General features: G+C 42.3%; 1 protein-coding gene and 1 long non-coding RNA gene across 5 annotated transcripts in view; one reads left to right on the top strand and one right to left on the bottom strand.

Annotated features, from left to right (window-relative positions):
* The first annotated feature begins 8,762 nt into the window (after positions 1-8,762).
* On the top strand, positions 8,763-20,722 carry LOC140257630 (uncharacterized). Its single transcript, XR_011905089.1, has 3 exons — positions 8,763-8,808; positions 20,159-20,302; positions 20,590-20,722. It is a non-coding gene; the product is annotated as an uncharacterized lncRNA (long non-coding RNA).
* TAFA1 (TAFA chemokine like family member 1) overlaps positions 20,715-25,341 on the bottom strand; it is a 199,702-nt gene continuing 195,075 nt past the window's right edge. For all 4 annotated transcript variants that reach the window (XM_072347063.1, XM_072347064.1, XM_072347061.1 and 1 more), the window contains one exon: positions 20,715-24,029. In XM_072347063.1, coding sequence (XP_072203164.1) covers positions 24,012-24,029 — 18 coding nt within the window. In that variant the 3' untranslated portion in view covers positions 20,715-24,011. The remainder of the gene's footprint in view (positions 24,030-25,341) is intronic.

The raw sequence follows: 25,341 nt of genomic DNA on the forward strand, positions 1-25,341 counted from the left end.
TTGCATTTGCTGGCAAAAGTTATCCAGTGTATATGGTTTTTTGGTTTTTTAGAAGAAAGACATTATGTATAGGATAATGTTGACATCACATAGTAGATAATGTTCTACTCTCCACAGACAGAAATATTCCATTACTAAATTTTATTTCTAAATCCTCTAATGAGAGAGAGATTTAAAATAAGTTATCATCTGTGTTGTTGTCAGCAGGAGCAGTACTACAAACAAGGGCACCCAGGTGTGATAGTAGCACAGGTATCTGAGGAAACCATCTGAAATGGCTCCTTAGGATGCAATGCCTATAGCACTAAAGCCAGTGGTGTTTTCTAAATCGATGCTGCCATGCTCTGATGCTACTTCTATGTGCAGGTATGTTGTTTATATATCCATGCCAATCACGTTACAGCTGTTGTTGGTGTATAAGTGCAGTGCCAGCTGAACTAATGAACTGTTTGTGAAGACTGGTAGCCTTCAGTCCCAACCAGGAATCCCAGCTCTCTGCAGCCTGGGGCACGTGCACAGTTGGGACAGGAAAATAAGCCTGGAAACTCAAGATGTTGGACAGCAGCTGGCACGACAGCCTGGCAGGGACGCCATACCCTGAAGCTCACACGTGGGATTTGCAGCAGGCTTCAATCAGACTGAGAAATGAGTGTCAATGTAAGTGCTTTTTTGAGAGAAATCAAAGCCTGGTGGAGGTGCTGGTTCCTACCCACTCTTTGAGGTAGGCAAGAAACGTCCTGTTACCAGCTGACACGTAGATCCACCGAAGTGCACTTACACTTGTACTTTAAAGACTGTAAGGCAGAGCCGTACAAAGAAGTCCTAGCATCAGAGAATTAAGCCCTGAGGCACAAAGGCCAGATCTGTACTTGAAAAAGCTCCTTTGTGTTGCTGTGCTGGCAAACTCTCCTAGAAGGGATGAAGCATGGGTAATGCCACACAGAGGAGCAAGAGAGTTTTAAAATAGGTATTTGTACACCAGGACTTACGTGGATAAAAGAGAGGCTGCATAAAAGCTGTTCGGTCACTGAATAACCTTGCTGCACAGGCAAAAATTTCCAAGTGGCCAAGCAGAGACAGGTCTGAGCAGATCAAGCTCCAGCCAGCTCTGGGAGCCAGGCTGAGACCTCACTGTAATGCTTGGAGATGCTGCAAAGGATCCACTCATCTGCGACCTGTGATGGTGACATCTGCTCTGGTGAGGATTTTATTACTGTTGCATTGCTTTTTGCCTTCTCCCAGGGGATAGTGCCCTCACAGATCCTCTTCTGGGCTGAATATTCCCCTCTGATTCATTCTCCACCGTTTCTGCATCCCAAATGGCTGTCTTTCAGACTTGTCCAGTGAGGGAAGGTTCAAAGTCATTCTGGTGACATCGAACCAGCAGTCTATTCTGCATAGCCTCATGGTTGTGCCTCCTTACATAGCTGGAATGTCAGGCAGTTAGTTCTTCAGAGATAAAGCTGTTTCGGAGGGTAGGTTTTGAGAGGAAAGGGAAGTGAGTAAGGATATTTCCTTTTGACTGTGCAAGCTCCTGTCTGCTTTTCAGAATCACAGTTCAGCAGAAACAAAGGAGAAACCATGCTGGTGACAAACAAGCCCAGAGCGTTTGGCTGCTTGTTTTATGCAGAGCTCAGAGCTTTTTGGTTTTGTGCCTGCAGAGTCACCATATTTTAAAAATGGTAATTTCTGAGACCCATCTAAAAGGCTAATTGTTGCTGTTACTGATCTGCTTTAAAAGCCATGATTAAAACCAAAGTGAACAGTCACAATTCCTGCCAGCTGTGGGAAGCTTTGCAACTGCCTTGTCCCAATTACAGGGTTCTTTGTAGTGAGCACATGGAATTAGCATAGCTGCAGCTCCCTTCTAACAACAAGTAATCATGACAGACATTTAATGGCATGCTTTGGACCCTGCCTTCCTTCCCATTTCTGTGTAGTATTAGGAGTGAGAGATTCTGGTGCCCCTAAAACAATTTTTACCAGTATAATAACATGTCTGGAAAAAGGAAGCCAAGGTTCATGTTTATGTATTCAGTGTATTTATTCCTTTTCTCCAAAAGAAACAGTAGTCTCAAGGTTAGGGTGGCAGTTTCTGTTAATAATATGTCATCATGCTTTGCATTGGCAGGGCAGTGAGGAGCCCAAAAACCAGCCCCCAGGTCTCCATTCTCCTGAAACCCTACCTACAAACCTTAAGGGAAAGAAGCGATTGTGAGAAATGTGCTTAGTAACATCTTGGGAGGAGTATATTGCAGGGAAAGGAACACTGAACTAAACCAGGCTGCTCTTTATCCAGCACTTGTCTAGAGCAGCCAACATGAAATTACCCTCAAAAACCAACCAACATCCCTTAGTAGCACAAGCTCTCTGTAAGAATACTGTCCACTAACCTCAGTGTTCTCATGGGCAAAGCAGTCTTCTAGGAACAGCGTGTTGCAATAACGCTGCCCAGTTCAGTCATATTCTTCCTGGGACTTGATCCAAAGCCCACAAAGGTCAATTAGAACCTCCCACTGACTTTGTAATGGCTTAAGCTCTGTTTAGTTGGAGTTAATAATGTGATTTCCACAGCCAGTGCTACTGTCTGTGAAGCCTCAGTGCTGATACACAAAATCGCACTTGCAGCCAGCAGTAGCTTTGCTATGGATCCTACTTGGCTCTCTCTGAAACAAATATGTTCCTACAGCCAAAGCCACAGAAATTTGGATAGAAGTCTTGCAAGGTAAGATAATTTGGGCTATGTCCATTTTGAATGGAAGACTTCCAACAACAATTCAGTTTGTGGATAAAAATCAACCATATAATTCAATAAATTGGCATTCTTCTGATCAGTGCCATTCCATTGGTTTTCATGTCAGGTTCCTCTGAGATGAGAGAGGTCATTTCTGGAAAGTCGCACGACAGTAAGCCAGTAGAGACTCTTCCAAAACAAGGAACATTAATAAATATACTTGTTATCAATTTATTGAAGAGAGATTGAAAGGTCTCTTAATAGTTGGTGTGTGATGGTGATTCCTAACAGCCTGGTAGGGGCTTTTCCCTGCAGACCTTACAGGGCTACTATTATGTTGCTGAAGGCCAAGGCTGCACCATGTGTTGATGAGTCTCCAAAATTAATTAGGCACAGTTTTATCCTCTGGTCTGACTGAAAGTATCTGATTACTCTCAGGAACTCTTAGGAACTGCTCTGTTCTTCCTATCTGGATGAGGAACCCTATGGCTCACTAGCTGGTGCTTAAGATTCCCTTCCTTCAAACGTTAAGATGTGAACTTGATCCTTTCACTGCTCACAGAGCGTGAAAACACACAGGAACCCAGCAGAACTGAAAAGAAATTGATTTTGAGACCAAGGTTAGTACTAAAAATTGTTTGATTCAACAAAACATCCAGGAAGACATGGAAAGGAGCACACCAGCATTTATTTCATTCTCTCCAGACCAACAGTACAGAACTATATTGATTAGCAGAGCAGTTTATTTAACTAGCACTTAGCGTACATCCTAGGAAATGAAAAGGTATTTATGACTGGAAGCCAATATGGTTCCCAAAAAGGGTATCACATCCATAGCAAAATGGCCATTCTACTGTGCAGCATCTTTTAAATTGCAGTTGTAGTTACCTTGTATTTCAAGATTTCCTAAGTTTCTTTTAATTTCCAAGAAACTGAAGGTGAAACAGCTGCTATAAATCCTGTACATCCAAAAGTGCCAGATGTATAACAGCAAGTAGTTTATCAACATCCATTTATCTGGGATTCCTTGAAACTTGTCAGATACGATGATGATCAGCACTGACTTCCTACCAAACAGGTCAATAAGGGCTTCAGTCTCTGCTTTAGATGCCAGATGAGTCATCCATGAAAAATCCACTAGGACACAGACCTCAGGTGTGAAAAAAGACAACAAACACTGAGGAGACCTTCTGAAGTATAAGTGATTTAAGCCATGATACCTGCTTGCTTAGAAATAACTGATAACATCAGTGATATGATTTCTTGTGATAGCCTGCCTGTTTTGAGGCAGGAAGATACAGCCTTGAAATGTCAGATTCAGTGCTTTTAACCCTGTATTGTTGTGCTAACAGATAGCAATTTGAGCAAGAGTGTTGTGCCATCTGTTTGGAGGGTAGCAGTGAAACACCTGTCCTGAATTCTGCTTGGAACGGTGTTGGGAATGACGCTGAGTGTGGTGTGGAAAGGAAATCTTCTCTGGAGGAAATGCACGTTGGCCACATAGAAGGTAATGGTGGTATTCAAGAGTTGTTGCGCTATGTGCTGTAGAGCCAGGAGGTTCAGAGCAGAGTGGGATAAGCTAATGCACTACTCTGAGACCACGTTTGACTATTAAATCATCTATTATATCATTACAATGTGATAATTAGAATCCATGCATTAGCAAAGCAAAAAAAAAGGAGAATAAATAAAACCCAGGCACAAAGGGAAGTGAATTCTCCAAGTCCATTTTGTGTAGAGGTATTTGAGGTTTTCAGCAAAGCAGCTCTTTATGAAAACCTCTGCTACTGCAATGAATCGCTCCAACTCTCTGGAAAAATAATCTAATTATAGTTAACACTATTATGTTCTTTGAATACAGCTGTGGGTAATATTATGATTACTCCAAAGCAAATAGCTACGCGGTTTGATCTGACGTTTTGTATTGATAAAAATATCAACATTTTATTAAAACAACGGATAAAGGAAATGATTCATTTTCCTAGGTAGTATAACAAAAGAGGGGAGAATGCCATTGTTTTCTCAACAACCGGAGAAATACTCTCTGCCAGACTCTGTTCTATAAACGTGTTTAATTAAAGCATTGTATTCCTCTCCTCATGTTCTCTCAAGGCAAGTGAAACTTCACTTTCTCTTCTCTGAAATCTTCCCATATTATTTCCAAAATAAACAACTGTCTTAAGCACAAGGCATTCTGTTCACTTGAAGGCTCACAACTGCACCTGAGAAAGAAAGATTAAATATGAAAGAATGGTATAAAGTCTGAAAATATGTGTTTAAATCTTCTACTTCAATCTCAAAGAGACAGACCTCATTTTTATTTCCATTTTTTGTTTAATAAAATTCCAACTGGAAGCCAATGAAGTTGGAAATGTATTCACGTTACTTTGTTTTCTGGTGTAATTAGTCACATATTGTTGAATGCTGTGTTAGATGGAACAAAACTCACCATCAGCCTCTGTACAGAAATGAAAATGCAATTGGAATTCACTGCTTTCTCTGAAGCTGGTTTATTTTCGTTACAATCCTGCTACTGAATGTTCTTAGACCAGGGAGGTGACCTGATGTGATGGCTTTGTGGACACTGTTTATGGAGTGCTGAGTCACAAAAAACCTCTGCTTGTATTTCTGAGATATATGTCAGGTAGTTTGACTGGTGCAGTCTGAGAGTTGGTGTTATGTGAGGCTCTTATCACCCTCATTTCTGCTGTTTGGGACAGAGTGGAGAGGGTAACTGGCAGAAAGTGGAAAACACACAGTGTCCTCTGCAGCCCTTACTGGTCCACAGCTCTGCAGGTGATGCAGCTGCAGCATGGCAACCTTGCTCACTGCAGTTCCGTGGCACATCTCTGCTCCCATGCCTCTCACCTGGGCAGCCAATTTCACTGGCACCAGGAGGACTACAAAGGAACTTCTTGGGCATGTTTGCACAGGGCTCAGGCTCACGTACTGTGCAACATGCAATAGAGTAAAACCAGACTTTGCTGAAACTGCATTAGAGTGGAAGTGAACCTGTCTGCTATTTGACTAGATGACTGACACATTATATCTCCCACTGAGAAAGCAAATATTTTTTCTGTCAAAACGCCTGTAATACAATCCATTCTCACCCCTTCCACAGTGTAGAAGAAATAGCTTCTATGATTTTAATCAGTGCTGGATTTTGTGCTCCCTCTAGTATTAGAAATCCAAGAACATACACTGCTCTACTCTGGAGACCACTGGAGCTATTCTTTTTTTAAGGTCACGGCAAATATAATAATGCCAGCAGCTCATAGTGCTCTTCATTAGGCTGTGTGACTTTCTAACGCATCAATCACTTGGTGGAGGATGTTTACTTACTTTCTTTAATAGGGTGATGGTATTTTCTTTTTCCACTCGTAACCTAGTTTATAGTCTCCTTCATGGGACAGATGGTGCTGACCCAATTGCTACTGGGAATTTGGTGATGCAGAACACAGAGGCAGCAATGGGACTTCACTACCCTGAGGAGGTGCTGAGCACATTCAGATGTCTCCAAAAACAGTGAGGTACCCAGAGCACTGTGCATCTCCCTGCACCCTCCTGCTTCATGGCTTGGTGCAGGGGGGAGAAAGGGGGAGATAATTGAATAGGTGGAATTTTTACTTGGAGACATCTTCTCTCTGTGTAGGTCAGTCCTATAATGAGCCCCTGTCATGTGCCAGGAGCTGCTGAGGCTTTGGAAAGAAAGATTTTGTCTGCTACAAACCCTGCCATGGTATAGAGGTTAACTAGGCACCTGAAATTGCAACGCTGGGGTAGATAAAGCAGACTGGAATCAGTTAACAAGCTTAAATCACTGTTCACTCTGTCCTACATTACAACAGAAATATATCTGGAACTGAAAATGATGAGCTGCATCTGCAGCTGGCAATGAGGCATGTAGTTTGGCCCTGAGTTTGGCTTTTGATGGCTGGATGGGGGCTCCGTGCATGGCAGAACAGGTTGCCCAGAGAGGCGGTGGATGCTCTGTCCCCAGAGACAACCAAGGTCAGGCTGGACCAGGCTGTGGCAACCTGAGGTAGCTGTTTGTCAAAGGGGAGTTGGACTAGATGATCATTGAAGATCCCTTCCAACTCAAATGATTCCACAGTCTTATGGTGGATGAACACTTTGGGTGTCCTAGTGATAAAGTTTCAGTGGAGACTTTGCAGAAATTTAAAGACAAGTAGGAATCCATGAGTTTGGAATCGGGGTGAATGATAGGTATTGTCACTGTAGGCTCTGTTTTCTTCTAACCAGTCCTGAGTTTGGTTGCCTCGTCCAGTCGTAGTTATTCCTGTGGGAACTCTTCTTCCCTTCTCCTGGTTGAAGGCAGAGTACACACAGCCACACTCCAACTGGGGCCTCCCGGTGCTCTGCACATCTCCCTCGTGCCTTGGTGTGGGATGGCTTGCATGAGAACCTTCAGTGGTATTTAATCAGAAATTTGGGCTTGGAGAGTTGTTTTGGGTTTTGCTGCATTTGTTTTCTTAGTGTTAGCAGTTGGCTCCTGGGAACCTGCTGCCACCACCCGCACTGACAGCACTGGACTTTGGTGGTGGTGCTGGCACTCCATGCACAGTGCCACTTAATTGAAGGTGGGTGAGGACAAGGCTCAGCTCTCACCCCTCAGGAGACTGCATGTGTTTTGCAGAGCTCTGCTTAATACAATAGCATACAAATACTCGGCATGTGGCTGGCATACAGTCTGCTCCACTCTCATCTATTGTTCCCCAAGCAGGGCAGGCATGCACTCTACAGCTGGGCAAGCAAAGAGCAGTTCTCTGAATGCCTTCTGCTGAGTGGATGCAGGACTACAATACAGCACAAGCACTCCGTCTATCTGAAGTGCAGGTCCAGCGCTGCCAATAGATTAGCCTTAATGCCCTGGAATTTTTAATTCAGATAAGCAATTGTGTTTCTGGATGCATATGTGAAGCACCTCTTTGTGGTGAAAATCTTTTTCAGGAGATTATGTCTGGATGCCAGAAGGTACTTGGCAATAAGTGCATCTTCATTTGGCTCCCTGAACAATCTCCTTAATCCATTCACTGTCAGGAGATGGTCTCCAGCTGCAAAATTCAGATCCACATCTGAAAAAGCTTTGCTGTCTTGGAGCTTTCAGTTCCTGCAGTTTATCTGATCAATATCTCTCCTCCTTGGGAGTTTGGTTTGGGACTAACTGTACAGAAATTAAATAGTTTAATACTTTTGTGTTTTTTTTTCTTTTTTTAATGGTTAATGCTTAAGACCCATCAAGAAGTACTGAGATAATGAGTTTGAAGAAAATCCCAAGAAACCTGTCTGCAGCTCTCCAAATAGGTCACCTGCCAGGCAGCATCCCTGAAAATTTTATGGGGTACCTCAGAGATACCCTCCAGATTATTTATGGTGTTATAATTCAATTAAGTGGTGGCAGGGGATCGATGAGGGTGGCTGTGGAATCCTCGTGTGCCAGATATTTCTGGAACCTACAGAGGAAGAAATGAGAATATTTAGGATCGAGTAATTACAAAGGTTAGGGCTTAATAGGGAATTCACACTGCAATCTGTGGATATTAGACTAGCAGAGTGATTTCATATGGGGGCATAGTAATGAAAACACTCATTAAACAAGTAGTTATGATGCTGCCTATAAATAATCAGTAAATGATGTATGGAAAAGGAACAGATATGCTTGTGTTGTGCTTTATGACCACTTCTAAATTATGGAGAAAGATGCTCTGAACTGTGAATCTGCCTTATAAGAAGCAAGGTTTTAGGTCACAAGGGCACAGAGAAGTTACGGGGTAAAACAAAGAGCAGATTTTTCCTAGAGTCGTTTAGAGGGAATAGGGTGTAAGGGAAACTGTTGATCACAGCCTGAACCTCTGATTAACCATCTGAGGCAAGCGATGAGTCAGCTGTGGGAGCACAGGTGAAGGTAATTCAGCTGTGCTACCAGAAATGGTGGAGCTTGACTCCAACCCCCCTAGATCCCTATTTAAGGGCTGACCACCACTAAGGAAGTATCTCTCTGGAGACTGTTCCTTTGTGGAGAGCATTCATCTCAACTGAAAGCCTCAGCACTGGTGAGTCCTTTCTTAGATATTCTCTGGCTATTTACTCTGTAATTACAACTATACACTTGTATTATTCCAGCTATCCATAGGGTAAGAATGTGTTGCTGGAAGTATAATGTTCCCTTTAATGTAAGGGGCTGAAATGCTGGTAAAGTGCTTTCCCAAGGAAGGAGTATTAACTCTCAGGATCAGAACTTTCATGCAGGAGGTGCGGATGAAATGTGACTGAGCTGGAGAACAAGTACTGTGTTGCTTCATTTCAGCTACAACAGAAAAATAGAGGAATACTTGTAGTACCAGTGCAGTGTTCCTATGCTGGCTGAATTTAGGACACCTCCTTCAGAGGGAGTCTTTCAGAATTTCAGCTCAGTGCAAGCCAACTTAGAGTAGCAGCAAGTGATCCTCATTTGCTTAAAACATGAGGTTTTTGTGACAGCTTTCTCACATGTTTTTACAAGACCTCAGCCTGCATTTTCTGTACCTACCATAAATAATAAAAAAATCTACAGGTCTTTAAAAAGTTACAGTCTTAACCTCACCTTTGCCAGTTAGCAGTGCATAAGAGTTGTTTCCATTTGCTAATCCACTTGGTGCAGGTAGAGGGACAGCAATGGCATTCCTCTCTGTGGCTGCAGAGGATGCTGCCTCTGACCTTGTCAGGAGCTGTTGAATTGAATCACAATTCATCAAACCCCGGGTCGTTCAGTCAGTCCCACAGCAGAGCAGTTGTGTGCTTTCAGTCTGCATTACGTGCAGGCAGGTGAGCAAAGCCTTATTCCCAGCGGCTTTCAGGAAGCACAGCTGCATGCTGGGCTGCTCTTCTGAGCCAGTGAAGCCCACTGTGCCCATGCTGTAGGTGGAGAGGAAAGCTCCACGATAACCCCACCTGCTCAACTTTGCCCTTTCTTTGAGTCCTTTCTGACAGATTTCACTCAAAATTCAGCTTCTACTGCCTATTTTTTAATTCAAGGATATTGCTTTGATAAATGGGCAAATTAAATCCTAGAAGTAGGAGGGATGTCTGGCCAACCTACCAGCACTCTGCATTCATGCTATCTATCTGTTATTGTCTGGGTGAGAAATCCACATTTCTTAGCCCTGCTAACCATCAGCTGTGAGCAGCAAATCTAATTTATCTCCTGTAAAGCCATGAACAGACATCCTTTGGAAGGGAAAGGAGTATTTAGTGCTTGAAGTTTTGCACTGGGGTGCAGCTAGGCTGTGATCAGTTCCTGCCTCCACTGCAGGGGTCTAGAAGTCAGGGCAGGGTTTGGGCACAAATCCTAGGGAGATATTGCAGATGTATGCTGCAGGCATATGCTACGTTGCTCCACTGTGGTGCTCACTTGGGTGCTCAGCCTCCTGCTGGGGAGTTAAGACAGAAAATCAATGGGGTCATAAAAAGGGAATAAGCAACACAGAGCCTAACTGCTCAGCCTAGGAAGAAAGGGAACTCCACGTTCGTTTCTCTCCTGAGAAATTTACATGTTTTTTCCTGGAAATACACAGGGAACACTCAGGGCTTCCTGTAAAGGCACTTCTATACCAAGTCAGAACCCTGTATGGTTCTGTAGGACTGCAAGTTATAATGACACCTCATGAGGTGCTGAGGATCTCTAAAGTGGAAAGCTGTGCTGTATTAGTAGTAAAAGAAAGCAGCTGTGTGAGAAGCTGCCCAGGATCTAGCTGTTCTCTGGACAATCAAATCATTCCAGTGTCTACTCCTACTGCTTTTGTCAGGCTGGAAAACTTCACACATAAATAAATAATTATAATGAAAAAATAACCCTGACATGCTCATTTGTCTAGCCTGTCACCACTGATCTGTATTTCTGAGAATATCTTGAGATGAACGTCTGCAAAAAGACCATGATCTTGTTTTGTAAAGAACAGGCTGTCCTTTTAAGCAAGATGATGGATTTATCAGAAGGCCAAGTATCCCTCAAGTATTAATTCCTGTTTGTTTTTAGGTAAACAAGACTTGTTTCTGACTAGCGCATGGAGTCTTTAACTGTGGCAGTGGCATATACTTCTGCCGTGCTTCAAATATGCACAAAGTCATCTCTCCTGCTTTGCATTTCCTCCCTTTGACTGTCTCTGGTCAGTATTAATCATTAGGCAATTAAGTTCTTTAAGATAAATCACCACAAATTCCTCTTCAGTAAACAGACAAACAGCTTTTCTTTGTAAAGATTGATTTAGTTGCCCTGCAATTTCCTGTTTAATTAAGCAGGATCAGTCTGACAAATGCAGGTTTTTAAACACTTTGTTTCCAGCTTTATTTTCTTCTGCTAGGAGTACACCAAGGATGGACTTATTTTTCATGGCATCGAGAGGTTTTCTGGGTTAATACCAGTCACTCTGCCCTTGGGCATCGATTAATATCAACTGCATCAGATAATCGCATATAAGGGAACTGTCAGAGTGATTCTGCACTGTCCTTTGCAGCCCTCAGCTTGTACAAAACTAATGTCAGACTGCCCTGAACTAGAAGGTGTGTTTTGCTCAGATATGGGATGTTGTTGCCTTCATTTCTTCTCAGCTGCTCTGAGCCCTGCTTTGTTGAATGGAGTCACAGACCTGTATGTGGGGAACATACAATGTCTTCTCCAGAGCAGCAGAAGGTCTCCTGACCTGGGGCAGAAGCTGAGAAATATGTGGCTGCAAAAGTGAGGAACATCCTCAGGTGGGCTCTGGGACTGTAACCTGAAACAGGAATATTCAGACACAGCACTAATTTGAAGGTCTAGGATGGGACCACTGCGTTTGGAGGGAAGAAGGCTGATGGGGACATGGCTATGGGTTACCATATCAGTGGGAGATGCTGCCAATGTAGAGATGCACACCGCATCCTTTAGAATTAGGGCTAGGGTACTCCACGAGTGGTGGAAGCCTGATTTTTCAAGGGAAATTTGCACAGTGGGTGGTGAGGTGGGCACTTCTTATGTCCATATACCTTCCCTGGAGCCCATCAGCCCCATGGCCATACCCCTATAGTGCTGCACTAAAAAAGAGGTATGATCTGCTATGCAGTTATTGCCTTATCTCTAAACAGTCACCAAGCTGTATTTAAACACCTTGGGGAACAGAACATTGTCACATTTTTGTGGGCTTTAAGATGAATGCTCTGTGGCATCAGAACCATCTGCAGATTCACTCCTGCTACTGCTTTCATTCCTGCCTTTGTTTAAACAATACCTTGAAAGGAGAAATCCAAAGGATTGTTTATTTCCTTTCAGTCTCTTCCTTCATAGCCAGCTGGGGATATTACCCATCACCTTATAAACAATTAGCACTCACTTTTCTCGTATGCTTAGTGCCATTTGTAGTATAACAGGACAAAGGTGCTGTGATTCTGCTGCTTCTTCTTGAAACCAATAGCAAGAGCAGGGATATTTCTGGAAGAGATTTTGTGAAATTTTCCCCTTTAGGGTTTTAAAATGACACTACACAGCTGCTGTGACCTGAGCTAACCCTAGATCGTGCTGAATGCTGCTTGTCTTTTGTTATTAGTTCTGTTTCAGCATAAACAGTTTCTATTGTCCTACTGGTTCCTATTAATCCCATTTGACGTTTGGGCTGTGCTTGTAAGGTATGTCAGGGTAGTTCCTGAGGTACAGATGCATGCAGAATAATAGGGATTTTCATGGGGTTTGGTAGTCGAGGTGAAGCAGCAGGAAGCCTCAGCCTGAGCATGCTGCAGGGAACAGCCTGGTTTGCAGAGGCAGCCGAAGCTGAGAGAGAGCATCACCTCATCCCTGCGAGGCCTTCCCTGCTGCTTACCCTGCTGAAACATCTTCCCCTCAGGCTGAGTGGTTTGTGCCTCTCGGCTCATTGCTGTTACAAGACATTTGTGTTTCACGGCAGATGGCCTACTGCACAACTTGTTCCTTGTCTGAGGAAAAAAAAACAATAAGGTGGATCAGCAGGCAGCAGCTCCATATCAGGCAGCCCTGCACTGAGATTTCAATATTATCTTGCATTTCTTACAACAAAAAAGGTGTGAGGAGGAACAGAGTATTTTTCTAAGCAGATGTTTTGTCAGGTTTTAGAGGATATCAGCTGCAAACCATCCTGACCAAGTACATACAATTGCTGTGACTTTATGCTACACTGCACTGATTTTGACCTTGCCATGGTGATGTCCCTTCCCCACCTCCTTTCTGACCTGTGCCTTTCCATAGGATTCATAGCTTTCATTTACAATGCATTTCCATATACAGAAGAAAAATGCTACGACTTTATCTGTCCGTGGAGTCCCAGCAGTCTCCGTTTACCAGATGTTCCTTCCTCTTTTAAACAGTGCACTGAGCTTTGCTCACTATAATAATTTTAGAATGCAAGGAGTATGGGGAGACATAATGAAGAGTTAGATGTGGTGGCTGTAAGGGTAAAACGTTGCTGGGAAAGATCTATTGCAGCATGTCCAGCTGCATTACCACAACTGTGGGTATTAATTGTAGTGCAAAAAGCTTATGGGTCACTCTGAACTATAAATTATGTTTTGATTTCTTTTCTCAAGTCCAGCAACCTGATCAATAACCTTCATTTAAAAATAAGACCTCACTGATGGTGGAGTCAGCATTTTGACACAAAGCCCAGAGACCACCAGATTGGTTTTACTGAAGCAGCGATTGTAACCATCTCTGTGGCAAGAGGAAGCTTTCCATCCACCCACTGTGCCAACCCACACCAGGACCCCCCCTCCCCCCCCTCTGGGCATAAAGCTGCCAGACTCACAGCTTGCTGCAGAGGAAGGAAGGTGGGAAGGACAGTTTTGTAGACATATTAATCAGGAGCCATAGGAACTGATCTGATTACCCAGCGACAGGCAACTTTTTTTGTGTAGCTTTCTGATTTTCAGTCCATTTGTGTCTTGCCTTTGCTCCCTGGAGCAACTCAGGCTGGGCCAGACATCGGCCTTGGAGCAGAGAAGTGAAGTTCTCAAAGCACTGACAACACTAGTACAACCTTCTTGATACAGAACAAGCTCAGTACAAGATAAACTTTGCCTTCACCCACTTCACAGCCAAAAATAAACAGATAATAATCAGTTGTGGTTTTTTGTTCTTGTTTGTTTGTTTGTTTTACCAGTTGAAAGGCAAATTTCAAGCTCATATTTCCTATAGAAGTTGAAATGTAAGAAATCCACATAGTTACATAAGGATCTGCCCTTAAGAAATAAAGGAAATCTTTGTAGGGATGTAAGTTTGTTACACTTTAAAATACATTCCCCTGCAGTAAGTTGCTGTAATCGTAAAAGAAAAGAAATTCTCCATCATCTTATTCAAGTTTTCAGTAAATAATGTTTGCTATACATTTAAAGCAAGGTCAATTTTATTCTCCCTGAATTTTCTTGCATATAATTCATTTGAATGGAGTGGCTTCTACGTCATCTTTAATCTTATAAATGCATCTTATATCCAAATTATAAGTCCTAGAAAGGAGTGACCTATAATGAATTCTTAACCACAACTGTATTGCTGAACAAATACACTTCTCTAATGTGCAAACTGTTAAATGTTTTCTTATCGTACTAAAAGTGTGAATTAAGTTATAATATGATGAAAAAGTAGCAGTTTGCGGTAATTCCAAATGTGGCAAATCTTCAGTAGTGCATAAAATTATTCAGTGAACTGTAGAAAACATCAGAGCAATTCTAGCCTTAAAGCTTTTCTTCCAACAACCAAAAAGTGCCAAAAACAAGCAGGCATAGCTAAGCATTTCATCTTGGAAGCAGCTTATTGAATTAATAAGACAAGTCAATTAATGTAATGCTCTGTTGCTTCAGGATAAAACATGAAAAGGAAAAATATGGAGCTGTTTACCGTAGTGAGATCAAGCAACCATGAAGCTTGTAAAGCTAAAGTTGCTCATTTCTCGAAATCCTAAAGAAATGATCAGCATAGCCCTTGTATATGCTCTCTTTACTTGTAAATCATCTGTGAGATGTAGATCTTCAGCTGTCCACACACCAGTTTTGATACCAATTTGTTCCTCTTGTGAGTATATTTTTACCTCTATGTTACACAAACTTGAAACCAAATAGTCATTATCATTCACAGTGCTGGATGTTGGGTCATGCTTGAGTGGCTCACCTGTGTTGTGAATCTTGCTGGCAACAGGTGAGGAATACTACTACTGAGGCAAGGAGGGTATTTTGTGTGGGTTTTATACTCATTTCAGCCTGTGTGTTGTAGAGCAGTGCAGAAGAATCAAGAGCTGTGGGTGAAAACCTTCTGTATTTCAGCAGAGCAGGCAGCTTTTCAATCATGGCAAGGTTCCGATAAATTGAAAGTTAAGGTTGGTAATCTTTGCTTTCAGGTCAGTTCTTCAGTTTTCATTTAACTTAATGTTAGGCTTGTATGTGCTCAGAAATCCTGATTCTGGGTGTCTCTGTCTGTGAGAAAGGGCCTGAGAAAGATGAGGTCAATCAGTGATAAGCAAATAATTTGCCTATATAATAGACAATATGTTCCTAGCAATCCTCATTATGCAGACTTTGGTTTTGACTTGCAAAGTGATATAATCCTGATCGATAACTTTGCTTGTTGTGAACTTATATTCTTCAGTTCTTCTATCCTGAACTGCTGCTAATAAAAAAGCGCTAATTAGATCAGTTTACACAGGGCTACTGCAGGTTAATGAGAAATAAAGCAAGCAATAGACAGACTTTTGGTAGAGTTCAGTACTTTAATTATTCAGGCACGGGTAACTTTCATGCCTCACAGCAATATATGGAGAACATGTATCCCATAGCTATTCCAATCAGATTCTGCTGGGAGCATGAGAGCAGCAGAGGAAAAATGTAAGCTGAAGGCATCAGTGTGTGGACTGGGGCTACGTGTGCTTTGTGAGGTGTAGTTGGCTTTTGGGTCTCTTTTGCTTGTGTCAAGGCTATGAATGGCGTACCAATAGGAGGTGCTTCATAGTGGAGTTAATACAGTGTCCAGGTTGGTGTGAGAAGGAAGGACTGTAAGGACTAGTAATCAATTACAAAGATGTGCTAAGCTCCTTTTAAAGCTTTGGGCTGATATACATTGTTTTGCCCATAAATCTTGAACAACAATGACTATAAGAAATTCTGTTATCTGTATTTTTTTTTCCGTGCAGCTTTATTCTGTGATGGAAAAAGGGATGTAATGGGGTAGGAGATGTGTAAGTGTTTTTGTAGGATTCTATTAGAGGCACTATTGAAGCGCTGATGTTGAGAAAAGATGTGGCAGATTTGAGAGCTCTTGAGGTTTGCCCCTAACTCAAATGTCTCATAGATCATATATAACAGGCAGTCTTAACAACTGGAATACAAATAATTACTGGGGAAAAAAGGCACTTTTAACTCAAGAGTGGAGCTGAAAAGCAACACCATAAAGAAGAAAATACTGTGGGCCAAATCCTCTTTTGAGGGGAAACGGGTGTATTTGAGTTGGTTAAGTTCTGCTGTGCCTTCAGCTGAGGTGAGGGATAAAAGTAAGAATACTAACAGTAAATATTAAACCACCTAAGATGTATTTCAACTTGTAAAATATGTGAGTGTCTGGACTATGAGTTCAGGGTTGGCTGTTTCGTTCTGTGTTTCCCGGGGATGGTAAACATGGAACAAAATTCTTCTTGGGAGAGCATTCCAAAGGGGAAACGGGGGTACACAGACACAAGATCTGCAGATGAAAATGGTAAGTTTGGGCCTGCCAGTTTGGAGTGATTTTTCCATCTTCTCAAATCAAAGAATTAGAAAAGGGTTGCAGAGGCTGGAGCTGTAAACAAATCAAAGTTATCTGACATAAAGAGGGAAAAGATGGGATCTAAAAAAAGGTTTTTCAGTTATGAGGGTAGAGTGGAATACTCATTATAAGCCCACTGTGCAGCAAGTGATGAGATTAGTTTTGCTGAATAAAACCAGTGGGCTCTTATCATCTGCCTTGTTTTGTATGTCAAGTAAAAGAATAGGCTTTTGTGTAAGCAGAATATCATTTTTTGCTACCTACAACAAAAGCAGAGCAAAAAATGGGCTGGAAAGGAGATAGGTGTATAAAAATATTCAGAAATCAGCTGCTGAGGGAATAGAAAAGTTACAGAGAATGTGAAATTCTTGTAATAATCACATTTCAGCACAGATGGGCGGGAAAGGCCAGTCTAGGCATGTAACACTTTTAGGGCTTCAGGTACTGGAGTTTTCTGCCCTTGACCCCTGCCTTGTTTTTTTTTTAAATCATCCTGCATTAGCTCACAAGAAAGAGTTGTAAGGGTTTACCAATTAAGGTGACTTGTTTTATCCACCTTTTTTCCTATGTAGTTGCTGTTTGGTGCTGTTTTGAGCCTGCCAGTTCTTAGGAGTCAAGGTCAGAAGAAAATGAAGCAACATGAATGAAGCATTCATTAAAGCCAGCTCTTCAAGGCATACATGCAGACTGTGAGATGTTCTTTTTCTTGTTGCACTAGCAGGTGCTGCTTAGTTTTTTATGTCTTTGAGAGTCTGGTGGCCGAGATGAATGGAGGAAAATCACCAAGCTGCTTAAGGAAAAGCATCCCCACCTGATCGTTCCTCTCGAGCAGCTTTGAAGATACATCCCACTCTCTGATAAAAAAGCAGGAAGTTATAACAAGGTTGCATGCCTTCTTCTGGAGAAAAGCTTTATTTAGATTCTTGTACTCTGTGGCGAAGCCCTAAGTGCAATTATCACACATACATCAATCAAATTCAGGCTAGACTTAGATCAGAAAAAGCGGATGGAGAAACAAACCTGATTACAGTGGATCCAGTGCAGTCCTTTGGTAGCAGGTACTTGGTGCTAAATGTTGTAAATGTTGGACTTGCCATTGGCAGATGAAGAAAGGCTGGAGGGTGTCTGGAGGTAGCACTGAGAGAGGCAGAGATGTCTCTGAGAGGTCTCCTTCCCTGCTTCCATTCATTACAGAGATTTTAACAAGTCTCAGGGTGACCCATCAGTTACTGCTCCGGGAGAAAACTAATGGAAGATTTGACCATAGGTTTGAACTCACCAAGAGCCAAGTCCATTTTGTCCTTAAGGATTTCTAGCTGATATTCAGCATTAATTTAGTACTGAGGTTCTTCAGAATGCAGAGTTGTTTGAAGGTTAGAGTATTGTCTCAGAGATACTTTCAGGAAAGATTATTTGAAGGAGAGGAAGGACACGGACTATTGCCTTCAACGCGTAGCATTTCCTAACTGCTGCTCTGTTTCACGCTGGTGTGGGTGAGCTGATATTGGGGCTTCACTTGTCTCCTCTGCAAATCTGGCTGGATTGTCTTTTAGAAAGAAAAAGAATCTGAAAGAGTGGCTGGGGAAGAAAGCCCAGACAAAAAAAAAAAAAGAGCATCCCTGTGCTTGGATCCCAAATTGAGCATTTAATAGCAACTAAGGCTGTCCCCTTAGAACAGTCCAAACAAACCAGTAGTGATAAATTTTCTTATTGAGGAGGCATAAAGAAATGGCAGCCCCACAGTGATCAGCATGCTGAGTTGTTGGTGCTGGTCAGGGTGTAAACGACTGTAGGTGATGCAACAAAGGGGACAGGTGAAGGAGCTGGCAATTTAGTCCTCTGCTGCAAACAAAGAATCGGCAGCAGCTGCTTGGTATACAGGAGGACACAGCTGAGGTGGACCCTGTGGCCTTGAGCTGAGGATTGCTGGTGTGTGCAGTGCAAATATTGGAGCTGCTGGCACGGCAGCAGCAGCGAGGTCAGGCTCTCGTCTTCCGAAGTACACAAGAAAAAGGAAAAGAAAGATGATCACATAAATCACTGCTGCTGGGGGAACAGCTCTCTGAATTGGGTCTTGACAGTGCAGCTGCTTTTGGTTAGTTTGTGGGGTAGTACTGATGATAAAGGACTAATAGAGATGGATGAAAATAATTAGGTGGTGTGAAAAGAGAGGATGAGAAGAAATGAAAATGAAATGAAATAGGAAATGAAGAGGAATGGCGGGTGGGAAGAAGAAATTGCATATTCCCCCTCAGCAATATTTTAGGTTATGGGTAGTTTACTTCACATCTAGGTGGGCCTCTGGCTCTCATTTCTAACTGAATCAAGGACAGCCATCTGACAAAGAAAGCAGATGAGAAGTAATTGGAATCGGGTTGCTAACCTGATGCTTCAACATGTGTGTTGTTTCTGGTCAGACAGATTTGATGGCATTGCTGCACGGTGGAAAAATGGAAGTAAGCTCACAATGAACGTTAGATGAAAAGATGTCATATCCAGACAGATATGGGAAAGGCCGCTGTACTCCAGAAATAGGAGCACTTGTCAAGCAACAGTAATGTGTTTTTTTTGTTTGTTTTTCCCCCAAAGATCTTCCAAATGTTCCAACAGGTGAATGCTTTTTGAAAGTACTGACATTTTTTCCTCTCCTTAGTTACTCTGTAGTATCCTCTCCTGTAGCAGTGGTGTTCATGTTCTTCTGCTGAATTCAAGTTCATTGTGTCGCCTGATGGCTGCTTCAGGCACTTTCTGATGTCAGGGAATGTGTGCTTTCTCTGCTCCAAGACAACAAAGTTATTCTATCAGCCGAACATTTCTGAATAATGGTGGCCTTCCAAAAGTAGGACTTCTGGCTGCACTTGGGTACTTACAATGCAAATGTGTTGAGCGAAACCAGATTCTGTGTCTTTTCTCATCTTTACTCTGATCTGAGTAGCTTCTGTTCAGGAGCAATAATTGTCATCATCTCAATGTTTCTTGCTCTGAGTCTGTGCCAGGATGGGACTGTGTCACTGTCCCTGTGGTAGCAGATATTGGACCAGGTCTAGTGGTGGTCTTCTATGCATCAGTAGTTTACAGATCTTATTAGAAGCAGGAGGCAAGCTTTACCCAGTTGACACTTGCATGCTATTGTCCACACTTGGCTGCAGGCATTTTGATTCTGCTTTCCATGTCCCAGGATGAAAGATGGGGTCTACTGTCAGTGTGGTCACACTGACGTGACCTTTAGATGAACCATCTGTGGTGCTGACCTAGAACTTGGGAGTCCTTGATTCTACTGCTGGCTCTGCAAATTAGTGTAACTTGAGCAGGTCTCAAGTCTTCTGAGGCTTGGTTCCCTAGCTGCAGAGCAGAGGATTCAGTTGCTTTTCCTCAGCGGCAGTTTTTATATAAGTATAAATACTTGCAGTTAAGTGTTTTGACTGTGTGAGTATTTCAGACAAGAAACCATAAATATGTGTCAGGACTATGATCTGAATTCAAACTGGTGAGCTAGAAAAAGTGTTGACAGCCTTAAACCAACTGCCCTGTTCTCCCCTTCTGTCTACCTGAAAGATCATTTGTGAAATGTATTTCTATCTTTCTCTGACAAAAAAAAAAGCAGAATACCAAAGGCTCATGACCCATTTCTTTTTCAGGCAAGCTCTAAGCCCTACGTGCTGGGATGTGAATGAGACAGTGATACAAAAGGAGCTTGTATTAGGACACAGCATTCATCCTGCCACTAAAAAGAGACAAAGACTGCCACCTTCAGATGAGATGGATCTGCTTTCCAAGCCAAGGTAGCTTTATCTCCTCCAGAGCTTCTCTGTCATCTGTAATTATATTTAGACCATACAGTGAATCAGAAAAGCACTGCTTTACTCTGACAAAGTGACCATGAGAAATGCCATACTGATGGCAAGCATGGAGAGCTTGAAACATAAGGAATCATTTCAGAATAGGAAAATATACAAGCAATACACCACTGCAAGTACCTGCATGCTCTGTTAATGGTGGATCAATAGGTCTGATAGGCACATCACTCATCATAAACCGCATCAGTCACCTTCAGTGTTTTTTTCCACAGGTCTTTCTATGTGTAAGGTCAGGTTTTGGCGCACGTCATCCTATTCAAAGTCACTGGCCATAGCACTGGATTTTTCCATGGAACATTTTTCTTTAAATACAGCATGAAGCACATTCAAGACAATATCAAATCATACCACACTGAGCTCTTTATTACTAGAGACTTTTGGACAGAAACATGTAATCTAGATTCTCTGAATCAATAGGCCAGTGGTAACTACTTTGTTTTTCAGTATTTTTTCAGCTGGGACACTTCAGCTTTAAATAACTTGCTTCCACACATCTGAAGAAGAAACACTGATATAACTTAATTTATCTTTGAGGCATTTACAATTATTTCTTTTTCCCTTGTTATCCCTCTGTTTCATCTTCAGCCCAAAACAAAGAACTTTACTTCAACGGTAGAGAATGTTAAATAACCTTTCACACTATGCAGACTCTCCTGCACAAGGCTGGGGGACCCTTCCACTCCACTGCTGACACACACAGGGTTGCCTAGGTGAAAAGACAGCTCTGACATCTTCCCTCCATGCGCTGCATTGCTGCTCATAGCACTGAGATACATGATCATCATGACTTCAGGCTGGCTGGAGATTTTTATTTCTGTTTACAATTTGGTTCACGGGAACAATGACTGTTAGCTACATCCAGCTCTTAATTTGACTTCATGTTTTATTAGCCGTTATTTTTGCGAAGATCTTAATTCCCCTTTAAAACATTATAATTAAAACAATTAAATGCTGTTTCTGAGTGCTGCGCCTCATGAGCAGATTTTGCAGGAACTTCAAAGTCATGCAGATGTTTATGGAATTTGGTGTGGTGATATTTGAGGCTGCCCACTGGCAAAGTAAGGATTCGTAAACATCTTTTAAGAAACTTTGCTGTGGAAATGACAACATTTCCTTCTTATATTTTAGCAAGTCTAATATTTCCCAGTCTTAACAGGTATATTTCATAGACACAGACATAAGTGTTGTTTGCTTGCATAGTGAGCCACATCAGATGTGCTACTGTGGAGTAAATGCTGCTCAGTGGTGGCACCTTGGAATGTGGCAAAAGGTGCAAGAAGCCATGGGCTAGTTTGTTGTGTGAGTCAGGTTTTAGATCATCACTAGACTGGGAGCAAGGAAACTTAGGATCAATTTCTGCTGTTTTCTACAGCCTGCCATTGGGATTTTGAATGGCTATTTAGCTAGGTGCGCCTCTGATCCCACTGGTAACCTCTCCTATGTTTTAATCCCCCCTGATCTTTGTAGCAACATCTCTCTCTTAGTGCATCAAGTGTTTCCTCACTCTAGAGAGTCCTATCTTGTTCGTTCTTTTATTTTTTAAGTGCTGTTTTAAGAAAAATGGGGAATGCTAAGGATTTATTTGGGAAGAGTTTCCTCTTATCTGTGCCAGTTAAACTTGGAGTTGGTGCAAAGAGCTCATTTTGGGAACACCTCTGTCTGTGGGTGATGGGGAGTGCAGTGGTCCCTGCCAAACTAAGAGGATGGGACTAGGGACATATGTCCATGGCAGACCATGTCTAGAACAGCCTAAGGCACAGGGATCTTCTGTGGTTTAGGTGATATCTGTGGCCAGACATGCACAGCCTACTCAGCGGGACCACCAGTGTGTCTGCTTGTGAGCCTTGTGCTCCTATTTAGTGCTTCTGTTTAAAGAAAAAAAATCTTCTGGTCCTTTCCATTCTGATCTGTTTTTAAAAGGGAAATAATAGAACTAACTTGGAAGAGGTGTCTCCAGTTTCCACTGTGAGCATTAGGCAGAGACCAGCATGGGAAGCCTGCATGGAGTTTTGCGTGACATGTCATGTAGCTGCTTTAATGCACAGTGTAATTACAGTGACAAATTTCTGCTGCTTGGAACATCAGGGACTGAAGTGGTTGCCCTGAAGGAGAAAGAAAGTTAGTTGGAGAATTTTGACCAACTCTGGGTTAGAAAGTGCAGCACTTCTTTTCCATTGGATTAAAAGTGATTAGCATGGCCAAAAGGGTCCTGTGAGAGACAGGTGAGCAGGGTGAAAGGAAATTGGAAATATTAAAGAAATCAACCTGGACTGGATAAAATGAGTTCTACACTTCTAAATTCCTCTTTGATTTGGTAGCATCAGGTGTGCTGAAGGGTGGGCTGTGCAGACTTATGCGTGACAGCAGGATGCTTTCCACATGAATAACCCCCTGAAACTAACTGAACTGCTCACAAAAGTGCCTGGCAATGTGATCTAGGCTTGAGCGTTTGAACCCTCGGATCTGATCTTTCCTCAGTAATGCAAGGGCCAGGCTGAACAGTGAACAGCAATAGCTGAGCTAGAAATATGAACTCAGACCATTCACTGCTAGGAGGCAAATGGCTCTGCCGACACATCCCTGCTGAAGAGCATCTCATCTCAGCCCAACTGCAAATTGGGCCTTAAGAAAAGAAACCATATGCAAAAGCCCTCTCCCGTGTTAGTCTAGAAAGAAGGAGCTTTGTTGTTGTTTCAAATAATTAGTGAGCCAACAACGGAAAGCTTTGGAGTTGGTTACTGGGACTTTACTGTAGTCTCTACGAGCTATACAAAGTCTGAAGACATTGTACATACGGTACATCTTTAATAAGAAGGGAGCTCACAGTCTACCAAACTCTGCCAAATATACTTTTAATACATACTGTACTTCACTCAGCAGTTGTCCATTTCTTCTCCACGGAATATCTAACAGCTCTAAAAATATTTTCTTGGAAGAGGATAGAATTATCATCGTTATATATCAATTGAGTATCAAGTATGTTTATGAAGCAAAGCCAGCATGCTAGTATTGCACAAGGGGAAAAGCCTCCAGAACACAAAGTGAAACAATGAAATGCCCTCAAAATTCTGCCGAAGGGAACGGGAAGCTCTGGATGCCATATCAGTAGGATCCATGTAACTCTTAGGCGTCCTTGTACCGCAGCAGGTTTGCTTTGCCTCTTCACTGCCACATTTCTCTCTGAAACAGGTAGGGATCTTCCAGACCATTACAGTAAAGAAAAAAAAAAATTACAGCAGCTGCAGCAAAGTGTGGTACTATTTAATTTCTTGAAGAGTGAGGCTTTTATTTCAAAATATCATATATTAATATATATATATTTCTATATATATACTTTAAATGGTATAAAGTAAATTGTAGATCCAAACTTATACTGTTGTTTGTACTTTGTAATCTCAGAAACGTTAGCAAAGGAACCATTTTTCTTCATTTTTCTTTTCAGCTGTCAAAAACCAGGGGTGTTATTTCCGCAGAATGCTCTCTTTCACACAGTAAAGCCACTGTTGTCATCTGGTAAACAGTCAGAGTGCAAATAAGAAATCCATTTGGCTTGTAAATGCTGAGATGGTTTTCAACTTTCAATACTTTGTCCTCATAAATCAGCTGGGCTTTCACTGCCTCCATGCAGGCTCTGTTAGGTCCTTGGGTGGATCTGCAGGGTGAAAATGTGAGAGTCAGTTATGTTAGAAATGTTAAGGGAGGGAAGAAGGAAAGAGCCAGGCTTTTTGGCATGTTGCTCTGCTTACTATGCAGTTGAGCTCAAATCTCAGTTCTACGTTTTTTGTTGCTTTGGGCATGAATCCAAAATCCTTCTACCTTCTCCTAGCTCCTGCAAGGAAGGTCCACCAGCCCACTTACAGGGGCTGGGTATGAGAGAGAACCCATAACTCAGTTTCAGTTCATCTTGCTCACCTCAGGTGAGACAACTCTACCTGCATAGTGCAACAGACCATGGAATCATCTCTCTCCATGACAAACACTGCGACTGATACATATAGATGAATAGCAGAAGGGGGTCCAACACTTTGCCAGGTGATTAAGTCATGAAGGAAAATCCAGGTAACTTGAATAGGAGCAGGACTGGGAATTAAATTAGTGGCTAAAAGCTGTCAGCTAAGCACCAGCTGATATCATCAAATACCACAGTAAATCTCATAGCAAGAGATATTTGCTATTTTGTGCTCTGCTGCTTTGAACTGACCTCTAATTACATAGACAGTTATTGCAAAAATAGAGGGGTTTCTTCTTTTTCTCTTTAAAGAAAAATGTAGTATGAAAATCGTCTGATATTAAACTTGCTGGACAACACAGACAAAAAAAAAAAAAAAAAAAAAAAAAAAAGAGCAAAACAAAAACTATTTGTTTCATTTCCCATTTATTTTCCTTCCCTGTTGCCTTATTCTGCTCTCCTGGTTTGCTGCTGACAAGTGGAATTCTCTTTCCCAGGGATGCATGCATCCCTGTTCTGTTGTGCCCTGCTAAATGGATGTGCATGGTTGGTGAAGGAGCAGGGAGTGCCAAGGGGCCACCAACACTTCAGGTGCTGTTTGCTGTGGCATGAGACGAGCCATGATTGCTGTGAAACATGCTGTTCGGGTCACTGTAAAAATGACCTGCATTTCTCCAATGGCAAGATGCGTGCTGTAAACCAGTGGGCTGCAATGGAGGGTGCAGGCTGTGAAGCTAGAAAGCTGCTCCAAGCAGAGCTGCTGTGCCAGTCCCCAAGTGCTGAAGGCTCAAATTTCCATTCTCCACAGTATCAGCAGAAAAACAGCTTGTTGAAGAATTCCAAGGGCTGCTATATGAATGCCAGGTGCTATTAGTGCAGATTACTGAAGAGCATTTGGCAGTGCACAAAGCCTTGGGAGGAGAACTGTGTTCTTTACGGGCCCTGCAAAACAGTGCCCTAAAGGTCAGGTGTAGACAGCAGCCCAAGATTAAGAGTTATGGTTTTGTGTTTATCA

Source organism: Excalfactoria chinensis, chromosome 12, assembly GCF_039878825.1.
Source record: "Excalfactoria chinensis isolate bCotChi1 chromosome 12, bCotChi1.hap2, whole genome shotgun sequence".
NCBI classification, from domain to species: domain Eukaryota; kingdom Metazoa; phylum Chordata; class Aves; order Galliformes; family Phasianidae; genus Excalfactoria; species Excalfactoria chinensis.